General features: G+C 41.7%; 1 protein-coding gene across 2 annotated transcripts; it reads left to right on the forward strand.

The window, feature by feature from the left end:
* Window positions 1–1716: 1716 nt before the first annotated feature.
* On the forward strand, window positions 1717–11424 carry LOC116737257 (calpain small subunit 1-like). Of its 2 annotated transcripts, none has more exons than XM_032590304.1 (11): window positions 1717–1925; window positions 3365–3422; window positions 3510–3546; window positions 4053–4145; window positions 9154–9211; window positions 9303–9367; window positions 9446–9514; window positions 9592–9670; window positions 9742–9858; window positions 10499–10557; window positions 11139–11424. In XM_032590304.1, the coding sequence occupies exons 2-11, from the start codon at window positions 3376–3378 to the stop codon at window positions 11163–11165; spliced, it is 651 nt and encodes a 216-aa protein (XP_032446195.1). In that variant the 5' UTR covers window positions 1717–1925; window positions 3365–3375; the 3' UTR covers window positions 11166–11424. The 2 variants fall into 2 exon arrangements, with proteins under 2 accessions (XP_032446195.1, XP_032446196.1); XM_032590305.1 differs by having other exon boundaries at window positions 4056–4145.
* Window positions 11425–11689: the final 265 nt, after the last annotated feature.

An 11689-nucleotide genomic window follows, 5' to 3' on the forward strand; every position in this document is an offset into this window, starting at 1 on the left:
GTCCGTCGTGGTGAAGAGAGAGCTGAGCCAAAAAGCGAAGCTCTCGATTTACCGGTCGATCTACGTTCCCACCCTCATCTATAGTCATGAGCTTTGGGTCATGACTGAAAGAACGAGATCGCGGATACAAGCGGCCGAAATGGGTTTTCTCTGTAGGGTGTCTGGGCTCTCCCTTAGAGATAGAAGCTGTAGAGCAGCTGCTCCTTCACATCAAGAGGAGCCAGTTGAGGGGCATCTGGTCAGAATGCCTCCTGGACGCCTTCCTGGTGAGGTGTTCCGGGCACGTCCCACCGGGAGGAGGCCCCGGGGAAGACCCAGGACACGCTGGAGGGACTATGTCTCTCGGCTGGCCTGGGAACGCCTTGGGATTCCCCCGGAAGAGCTAGAAGAAGTGGCCGGGGAGGGAAGTCTGGGCCTCCCTTCTGAAGCTGCTGGCCCTGCAACCTGACCCCGGATAAGCGGAAGAAGATGGATGGAAGCTGTTAAAATATTACAACGCTCAGCAGTCAGGGAGTACTTCTTAAAATTAAATAATATTGAACATCTTTTCACATTTCTGCAATCTGACACTATCTACATAAAAACTGATTTGATTTGACTGATAAAATATTATTTAAGCTCTCAGCTGTTGTTTCTGTGTCATTCTGAGGTCTGAGGGGTGAATAAATATAGTGGACCGAGTTTTACACCTGGGTGGAGAAAGTACTCCTGGGTCAGTGCCTGTGTATTTCTGCTTGGAGCTGACCCAAAGGAGACGTAGACCTGTTCTGGTTCTGGTTTTGCTGGAGCTTTCCTCCGGTTCAACTGAATCGTTTTTCTCCAATGTTTTATTATCTGATCAAACGTGTCGGTCTGAATGAACCTGACTGTCTGCTTGTAGAGCACCAAGGGGGGCACCAGGTACAGCGTGGGGCACTAAATATAACCACTAGGGGGCAGCAAACGTTGACTGGCCTCAGGGTTAAGAGGAGGGTGTCTTTTAGGCTGACTGGTTCCGCCTGGATCAGGTCCATCAGCTGTGAGCAGGACACACCCATCAGGACCTGAGGAACACGTTTCTGTTTGTTCATCAGTTCACTGAAGGAAACTTACAATAAAACCACTTTCATTCAGAGTTTGACTGTTAAAAATGTTCCTTTTTAAAAGTGTTTTTGGCTTGAATATATTCTGTAAACTTTATGAATGAACATTTTGAGCTTGCTGGATGTCAGGCTTTTTGCCTGACAATAACTGCATTATCTGCTTCTGTCTGCTGTATGGAGACAGAATGTATTAATGTTAGACTGTTAAAATATTATAGCTCTCTGCATTCACTGAGTACTTACTCAAATTAGATCATGTTGAACATCTTTTCACATTTATGTAATCTGGCACTACACACATAAAAACAGATTTTTTTATGTCAATAAAATAAATGTTTTATATTTATTTTATATAAATATGAGATATTTATAAAAAAATATAAATATCTTATATTTTAACTGATTAGTCTCAAGATAAATGAGAAAAATTTGAGAAAAATGTATTCTGTGATAAATTCTTATTAAGAAAACACATTTATATTAAAATACTGAGATTTTAACTCCAGTCCTTTAAATATCATATTTATTTAGTTTTTATTTTGGGTTTAAATTATTATGTAAATGTTTACTAACAAATTTTTTAAGCATTATGCCATGAAAGAAAGAACTGGCTTTTCCTGTTGGACCTGAACGCAACATGTTTACTCCGCGTTGGTAACATGGACGGGTTGGGCGCTGCTGGTGGGCGGAGCTAATGGTGACGTCAGGCTAGGAGGAACCTCTGCCTGGTTTTGTGGACTCTGTTTCTGGGAGCGTCTCCAGTTTGCCTGTCCTCTGCAATTCCAGCTCCGTGTCCTGGTTCCGGTTCTGGTTCTGGTTCTGGTTTCCTACTGAAGATAAACTGTAAGTACCAGAAAACGTCCTGCTTTAAACTTTACTCTGTTGTTGACCGTCAGGAGCGTCACACCCACTGGTGGAAAGTTACAGAAGCGCATCTATAAGGAGGTGGAAGCAGCTAGAAGTGTTTGTTTGGACTGGAGACGCTTTGGACGGGTTCAGGTCCAAAACATCTCAACGTTTTAACGCCAAAGCAGCTGAGAAATCAGTTTTACCAAAACAACATCAATCAGCCTTTATTATGCCATATTTTCCTCACAAGCAGCCAGATTTCCAGTTTTCTTGGACTCAGCTCCTGATATTTGAATCCTTCAGAAATTAAACTCCACGGAGAATTTAAAGCCTTTGTAAAAGCTCACATGATGATGTCATCATTTATCATCTTCTGATTGGCTGATTCACAACCTTTTTTGTGGATAAAAATTCAAAGGAAATCATCCAACAATATGAGGAGGAGAATTAGAAGACAACAAAAAGCTTCATAGTCACGATCCACAGTGAAACGAGTCTGGTACCGACATGGGCTGAAACGCCGATCAGAGAGGAAGAAGCCACGTCTTCATCTCTTTTGTCCTGGTCTGATGAGACTGAATGGGACTGTTTGGACATAACGACCATCGTTACATTTGGAGGAAAAAGTGGAATGTACCATCCTAGCTGTGAAGTACGGTGGTGGCAGCAACAAGTTATTAAGCTCAGCCCATAAAATGCCAGTGGATTCATTCAGAACAATCTGGTCCATGTTCTATATGTTTCAGTGTCTAATTCTCAGGTGGTCATAATGTTCTGCTCAGTGTAGAACCATCCAGCCCTCGGGTTGTTTGTAATGATGCAGTTAGCATAGCGTCAAGAGAGACAATCAAAGACGGGTTCATTACATTTTCTGAAATGACCAGAGGTCCTTGAATGCATCGTTCAGATGTGGCGTAATCGTGAAGTTCAGGAAGACTTTGAACTCATCTCTTCATGTCTTATTTGGATTTCAACAAAATGGAGGAATGAATGTAAAGAGTCTCCTTATCAATTTACTAATTATTAAGGCTAAATTTCACCTACATAAATGCAAATTTTTGAAGAAAAAAACAAATTTTTTAGTTTTTTTGATCGAACTTAAACATTATTTATCAACATTTCAATCCTCCACTAATCAAAAAGCAGAATCAACAATACGGGCTTGTAATCAACTTGGAATTTTGGATTATATTATATGTTAATCCACTGTGACATCTGGCACACATATCACAATTTGTGCTATTTCCTTTATACATATTTATATTGATTGTCGTTTTCTTATCTTCTTGCTTTATTTTATGCTCCCCCTGGTAAATTACTGTTATTATCTTCCTGAGTTTTGTTCACAGTATAATTGTATTGTTGTTTATTATAATAAATCAAGTTTATTTAAAAACCCAACTCATCTCTTCATGCACTTCCTGTCTCCTCAGGTCTTCTCAACATGTTTCTGACCAAGAGTTTGATCGGTGGCATCATCAACGTTGTGAGGTGAAAGCTAGCGCCCCAGGCTAACGGCTTTCATTGGTTTCCATTCACTATGCTAAGCTAACCGGTTCCTGTTTTTCCATCCAACAGCAACATCGACCCGTCTCAGTTCAGACCCTCAGACCCAGTAAGTACCAACAGCAGTCTATAGGGTCCACTGTAGAGAGATGTTTTGCAGGCAATGTTTGTCTAAACAACAGGTCTCAAACTCCAGTCCTCCAGTCGCTGTCCTCCAGTTTTTAGATGAGCCACAGGTACAAAACACTGGAATGAAACGGCTTCATTACCTCCTCCTTGTGTAGATCAGGTCTCCAGAGCCTTAATGACCTAATTATTCTATTCAGGTGGTGCAGCAGAGGCTCATCTAAAAGTTGTAGGACAGCGGCCCGTGAGGACTGGAGTTTGACACCTCTGGTCTACACGATAAGGTGACGAGGCCTCGTGTAGCTACATACTGGCAGATGAGGTCAAAGGTCAGATAAGCAGTAAACAACTGTAAACAGTTCTGATGCTTCAGAGCTTAGTTTCCTCCCTGACTGTTCTGGGTTTGGAACATGTCGGGGCTGAAGGCACCAGCTCACAGAGAGCGCCTTGTTGCTCTCCCTCAGTCTGACACAGGCTGCTTTCTTCCCCCAGCCGCCGCGCCGACCTCTGAACTATGCCGAGGCTCACGAGAACGATGAGGAGAAGCAGTTCAGGAAGGTCTTCCAGCAGCTGGCCGGAGACGTGAGTTTCATCACATTTTATTGGGTTTTCCTGACCTGCAGCTCTGACCAGGACTAGAACCACATCTGGCTCCAAGGTTCTGTCTGAACGAGTCTCTGAGTCTGAACAGAACCGACTCGGACTGTAGGACAAAGACCTATTACAATCAGCTGGTCGAGTCTCTGGACGAGTCCCACGAGTTGAACCCTTAATGAACCTCAAGCTTCGTTTCTGAACCAGGTTCTGAGTAGTTACAGTTACAGAGTAACTGGTACTGACTAATTACAGTTACAGAGTAACTGGTACTGACTAATTACAGTTACTGAGTTACTGGTACTGACTAATTACAGTTACAGAGTAACTGGTACTGACTAATTACAGTTACTGAGTAACTGGTACTGACTAATTACAGTTACTGAGTTACTGGAACTGACCAATTACAGTTACTGAGTTACTGGTACTGACTAATTACAGTTACTGAGTTACTGGTACTGACTAATTACAGTTACTGAGTTACTGGTACTGACTAATTACAGTTACTGAGTTACTGGAACTGACTAATTACAGTTACTGAGTAACTGGTACTGACTAATTACAGTTACTGAGTTACTGGTACTGACTAATTACAGTTACTGAGTTACTGGAACTGACTAATTACAGTTACTGAGTAACTGGTACTGACTAATTACAGTTACTGAGTTACTGGAACTCACTAATTACAGTTACTGAGTAACTGGTACTGACTAATTACAGTTACTGAGTTACTGGTACTGACTAATTACAGTTACTGAGTTACTGGTACTGACTAATTACAGTTACTGAGTAACTGGTACTGACTAATTACAGTTACTGAGTTACTGGTACTGACTAATTACAGTTACTGAGTTACTGGTACTGACTAATTACAGTTACTGAGTTACTGGAACTGACTAATTACAGTTACTGAGTAACTGGTACTGACTAATTACAGTTACTGAGTTACTGGTACTGACTAATTACAGTTACTGAGTTACTGGAACTGACTAATTACAGTTACTGAGTAACTGGTACTGACTAATTACAGTTACTGAGTTACTGGAACTCACTAATTACAGTTACTGAGTAACTGGTACTGACTAATTACAGTTACTGAGTTACTGGTACTGACTAATTACAGTTACTGAGTTACTGGTACTGACTAATTACAGTTACTGAGTAACAATTTTACTTCTACTTGAGTATAAACTAGTGATGGGACTCGTTGACATGTATAATGAAGTTCATTTCAGGGCCTATAATTATTTGATCACATTTTAATCAACAAAACAAGCAACATTTTAAGTTCATAAACATATCTTTGCTGCTAACCTGTAGAATAAATAAACATGAGCTCAAAGGTGGGCTAGCATAGCTCCGTTGATAGGCTAACTCCTTTTAGCTGAACTTAAACACAACTATAGTCTTTTCCATCATTCAATCAGATTGTTAGAAGCAGAAATTAGCCCCCAGTGTATGAAGAGCAGCAGCTTCCATCTCTGCTCTTAGTGGATGTGGCTGTGCGTCAGATTTACAGGCGTACCAGAAACGCACAAATTTAAAGGTTCTGGCTGGAACTTTTGTAAAAACATAAACAAAATAATTAATTGTCTAAAAAATTCTAACATTTTAAAATCGGTGTCATTAATTAATCAAAATGAACTCATTAAAGTCTATCAGTATTGCTGCTGGTGAGAACCACTAGTTCACAGGAAGTTCAGAGGTTCAAGCTTCTAGATTTGATCTCCTGGTTGTCATGGGAACACTTGTGTCTCTGCAGGATGAAGGGGAACTCATCATCATCATCACCTTCGTTTGTGTTTGTTTTAATAGAATGAATTCTAGAATAGCGCCTCCTGGAGGCTGCCTGGCTCTGATTGGTTGAATTGTTCCTGATTGGACATTTATTTCTTCTGGTTCTGGATTCAGTTGGAAGGATTTTTGTGTAACCATGGCAACAAGGTATTATTTGCTTAGAGAAGGCGGATCATAATGGACAATGGCTTTGATTGGCTATTCGTTGGGGTTTTTCTAACCGTAGTGACAGAGAACTTGAATGAATGAATGAATGAATGAATGAATGAATATGCTTTATTAACCCCTGAGGAAAATTCAGCAAAAACAAAAGAGGTGGATTAGCCGAGCTAGCTAAAAGCTCAAGATGTCATCCATGGCATGTTGCTATTTCACGTCTCTGCTGCCTGGTGTTGAGCTGTTAGCGTGTCAGGACAGTCTTCAGTCAGAGGCCCCTTCAGATTAACTGCCATACTGGCAGCTACTGGAGAGGCTTCCTGCCGTAGCCTCATCATCCTTAAAGATATTGCAATGACCTGAGTTACGACATTTAATGGGATTAAATCCAGAAAATCACTGAGCTTCAAAATAAAATATGAACCACAGAATGAAAGGTTAATTAAACTAAACTATTTAGTTTGATTTAAAAAAAAAAGTGTGAGGAAAAGTTTGCTGAAAGGAAAAAGTCTTTTTAAGGGGCAGCCTCCAGTGGAGGTTCTAACCGGGTTCTGGTTCTGACCTGAGCTGAAGCTGAAGCGCTATCTGTTCTGAGATGAGCTCGGGAGTTAGCTTTGCTCCTCCCTGCTGCCGTTTGTCTCCAGCTGATCTGATCTGTCCTCCAGCTGTCAGCGGCTTCATCACCTCTCACCACACCCGCCTGACTGCCGACCCACCCTCCATTCCTCCAGAACCGGTTCCGACCCACCCTGGACCCGTCCACTCCATTCCACCAGAACCGGTTCTGCTCACAGATCCCATCATATTCTCAACAATCCACACACGCGGCTCTCACTGGGACAGCCCAGTTGAGTTTGGAAGTTCTGGTTCTGCCCCAGAGCCCGTAAGTGTCCCAGTCTGTGGGCAGTATGCGACTGTGTCTGGCTGCAGGGCGTTTCGCTGCATTCCTGACGTTGTTTGGCAGGGCAGTGTTGTGTGTGTGTGTGTGTGTGTGTGTGTGTGCTTGTTTTCATGACATAACAGGACATTATGTGATAATGCACCTTCAATATCAGGACACTTGGAAAGAATGAGGACATTTTTTGCATCCTTATTTGTCAGTGCATACTGGAATGTTCTAGAAGCCCCCAACACGCTTCTCAGACTTTATTGCTTTCACTGTTTACGATTTACATATGTCTTTAAAAGTAAAGCAGTGCAGAGCATCTTGTGGAACTTCAAGTCCTATTTAAGGAATGCAAGCAACCTTTGATGTGTCCCTGTTTTTCATACTATGTGTGTGAGTGTGTGGGTGTGTATGAATCAGACAGGGTGTGTGCACCAGTTCAACCAGTCAGCTCTGTCTGATGGTCACCTGAGCTGAGGTTCTGGTGGGCGGAGCCAGCAAAATCTGTGCTGCATTTAGGAAACAAGAAATTCTCAGTGTTAGTTTGAGAAAAAGCCAATAAAGTTCTGTGTTCTGTTAAAGAACCAGGTTCAGCTCCAGAACTGGCCCAGATTGGCTTTTGGTGACAACAGGTAGGAGTGGTTCTGGGTGTTTCTGTGTCTCTGTGGTTCTGATCCCAGTGGTGAGTCAGAAAGTGGCAGAACATCAGAAGAGAGAAGGAGAACCGGGTTGAGTCATATCGGCTGTGACTCAATGTTTATGAGTGGAAACCCGAATCCTGCTGCGGTTCTGCTGCAGGAAGCGGCTGCAACAAACAATCAGAGCTAACGGCCTGGACTGTGCCCAACAGAACCCACCGAGGATTACTGGGTTCTGCTAGATTAATATAGTAATAATAAATAATGAAATAAATAATAACTTTTATGTATTTATTTATTTGATTTCACATTCATGTCCTAATTAAAGAAGATGACCCTGTCTGCCTTTGTATGATCTGAACATGAGCTCTGACCCTCCCTGCCTCTTGGGGGAACCACTGTGCTGACAGACTTTTTTGTGCTGATTTATTAGTGTGAATGCTGTAGGCACTCTTGAGTTTCTGTTTCTCTTTATTCTTTATATTATTGTGGTTTCTCTTTATTCGCCGCGCTTCTTCTCCTGCATACTTTGTGCTATTTTAACCATTCAACTTTTATACTATTCAGCTTGCTCTCCCAATGCCGACTATATCTCTTGGTGTTCATAAACTTCATACTTTTTATAATATTCAGCTATTTATGAATTTTTTCACCCCATAGAAATGGGATAAACAGCTACATTCTGAGGCAGAATTGAGGATTACAATATAAAATGTCGGTTGTGTTTCATAGCTCATGTCTTGGTTGGCTTCAAAAGCTTTTACCCTTTTCACCAAAAGCATTCAGCATTCAGACTTGCATTTTCATAGGAAATGCACACTTTCTAGTTGAAGATTGACCTCTGACCTTTGCCTTCTTCTTGACCACCCTTGAACTGAAATAAACAAAACAGAGTTGGCTAGCTGACATCACAAACTAACTTGTTTCATGCTAACTGCGAGCTAACACATGTTTATAACATTAAATGTAAATAATCAAACTATTTTTACAGAAAACAAAGAAGATGATTATTTTGTCATAACCAACACTTGTTGACATTTTGATGTCGATGTCAACTTAACTCATGAACACTTCAGCATTACTGTCGGCCATCTTGGATTTTCTGATTCCTCAGTTTTCCTTTTTCAAGGAATCCAAAACAATGTTGGACAATAACCACCAGCGGGAGCTGTAGGGCAGAACAGTCTCCAGAAACTATAATAGAAATATGAAAAGTATGGCAGGCATCTGAAGAACTCTGTAGAACCTCCTCTTGCTCTGGAACATCTGCAGGTTCAATGGAAAACAATTTTCAGAATCTCAGCTGGGTTCATGTCTGGACTTTGACCAGGCCATTCTAACCAATGAATCAGCTCTGATCTCAACCATACCAGTTTCAGGATGCAGCTTTCCTCAGCGTGATGCTGCCACCGCTGTGTCTCACAGTGAGAATGGTGCCTTCAGGAGAACAGATTTTCCTCTCAGAGCCTCTGATCATCAGTGTGTGTGTGTGGGTGTGTGTGGGTGTGTGTGAGAGCAGGACATGGAGGTGAGCCCCAACGAGCTGAAGGACATCCTGAACAGAGTCATCTCCAAGCGTAAGACCCTTTCATTCTCTCCAGCACCAGCTGCCAGGTTGTTGTTCTGCAAAGGTCAGAGATCAGCTTCTGTTTTCTTGTTTCTCTTCAGATTCGAACCTGAAGACTGACGGCTTCAGTATCGAGTCCTGCAGGAGCATGGTCGCTGTCCTGGATGTATCCTTTCAGCCTGTAGGCTTTGCTCTCTTCCTGCTCCTGAGTTTGACCTTTGACCCTTGACCCAACCCCCTGCAGAGCGACAGTACTGGGAAACTGGGCTTCCATGAGTTTAAATATCTGTGGAACAATATCAAGAAGTGGCAGGTAGGCAGCGCTGCCGCCAGGGCCGTGTTCTGGGTGTGGCAAGCCGCTCATGGTTCTGGTTCTGGTTCTGTCTGCAGAACATCTACCTGTCCCACGATAAGGACCGCTCTGGAACGATTGGCTCCAGGGAGCTGCCGCACGCCTTCCAGGCTGCAGGTAAAAAACCCGGCCAGCTTAAATGATCGGGGAAGGTTGGGAACGGTTTTTGATTCCACCGCTGGTTCCAGGTTTCCCTCTGAACGACCAGCTCTACAAACTCATCATCCGCCGCTACAGCGATGAGAACGGAGACATGGACTTTGATAACTTCATCGGCTGTCTGGTGCGGCTGGACGCCATGTGCCGTAAGTGACTTCCAAGGAGCTCTGCTTATGGATTTATGCAGATTTATTTCATCCAAAAGATTCATTTTAAGGTGAAACTTGTTAGGTTGACTTTTTAAAAATGACTGCTGCAGTACGGACTGCCGTTTGTAAAGCTACACAGTCAAAAGTTAACAGCAATAATTTGGGTTATTTCGCCAAATACTTGGTTAGCAAGTTAAATATTTACCCCATACTAATATATCGAGTTCAATATTTAGCTTAGCTTCAGGGTAAATATTGAACTTTCTAAATAAGTATTTGATTTAAAAATATTTATTTATTTATAAATGAATGAACAACATGGTGAAAATATGACTGAGAAATTAACCCCATTGTTTTTCTCATGATCTGCTGTTAATTTTAGACTGTAACTTTACAAACAGCGCCCATATAGCTCTGCATCTTTCCCAAAATAAATATTTGATATAACATGGAACTTCTTATTGTCTAGAAACTTTCTACAAAGATAATTGTGGTCAATTCAGCAGCCTTCCAGACCCTGCAGGATCTGAAATGTTTCCTCCATGAAGAAATAAAAACATGTTTTTAAAATGCTTCTCCCTGTAGCATTAACAGATTAAAATGATGATGTTGATGATGATGTTGTGTTTGTTCTCAGGAGCGTTTAAGACCCTGGATAAGGACAACAGCGGCACCATCGACCTGGACATCAAGGAGGTTTGACTTTGCTCTGTTTTAATGATTCTATCTCGGGTCTGAGGGTTGGCGTTCTGTTCTGATGGACCGCCTGCTGGTGGTTAATGTTACTGCATTTCCTTCCAGCTGCATATGAGTAAATTATAGGGGATTATTTAAAGTCTCTGGTTGTTAAGCCGTTCTTTAGAATATAATTCCTTCTCCTGAAGCATCATCATTAGTTCTGCTCATCATTCCTGCAGAGTTCAACATTTCAAAGCTTTTCCTGTAAAGTTTAAAATAGAAAAACGTCATAATATTAACAAAACCAGACATCATAACGCTGTTATTGAATATTTCTGATGGAGCCACATTTTCCCCACTAACCTCTTCTTTATCTGAACTTAAGTATCAGTTAAACCCTAACTAACATAAAGCAGTGTATCATCTGCATATGGTTCAATTCAACCATCATTTTGCCAGCGTTTGTGCTGCCCTTGAGGCAAAACTGAGGGGAATTTTATTCCTGAGAGTTAGTTTACTGTGGTTTATTGTATCCAGACGTGTTTCATGCAGAGTATCAGGTGAAGAGAGTCTGAACATCGACTGTCTCTCTCTCACAGTGGCTCCAGCTGACGATGTACTCCTGAAGCAGCGAAGGGAAAACTTCTCCTGCTCTTCCTGGTTTTCTCTCCATCCATAGCAATGGGACCAACTGAACAAAGCGTTTCCTCTGGGACCAAAGAAGAGTTGGTGCAGCTTTGCTTCTGCTGCCAGGTGGCACTATAACATCTCTGTTGCACTGATGTCTGTATTTGATTTGAAAGATCTTCATGCTGAGTCTGGAAAAATTCTCAATGTTTTAAAGTTTTAAAGTGACCCAACTGGAAATAAACTCTTAATTCTTTCCTGTGAGTTTTTTTTTTATTCCACACACATCAACCAGAAGTGTTACAATCCTCTGGCCTGTTATTAATGTAAATGTTTTACCAGAGAATTGATCTCTTCGCTGATGCTGTGTTGGTTTAAACAGGAAGATGTTTTTTTATCCAGAACCAACCTGTAAATGAAGGATCCAGTAGTGTGATTCATCTGATTATTTTCATTTCTCTCCATGTTGCTCTTCTGATGTTGGAGCATGTCGGACTTTTTCTCCAGGAATGAAACCCTTTCC

The sequence above is a fragment of the Xiphophorus hellerii genome, chromosome 18 (assembly GCF_003331165.1).
Source record: "Xiphophorus hellerii strain 12219 chromosome 18, Xiphophorus_hellerii-4.1, whole genome shotgun sequence".
NCBI lineage: Eukaryota > Metazoa > Chordata > Actinopteri > Cyprinodontiformes > Poeciliidae > Xiphophorus > Xiphophorus hellerii.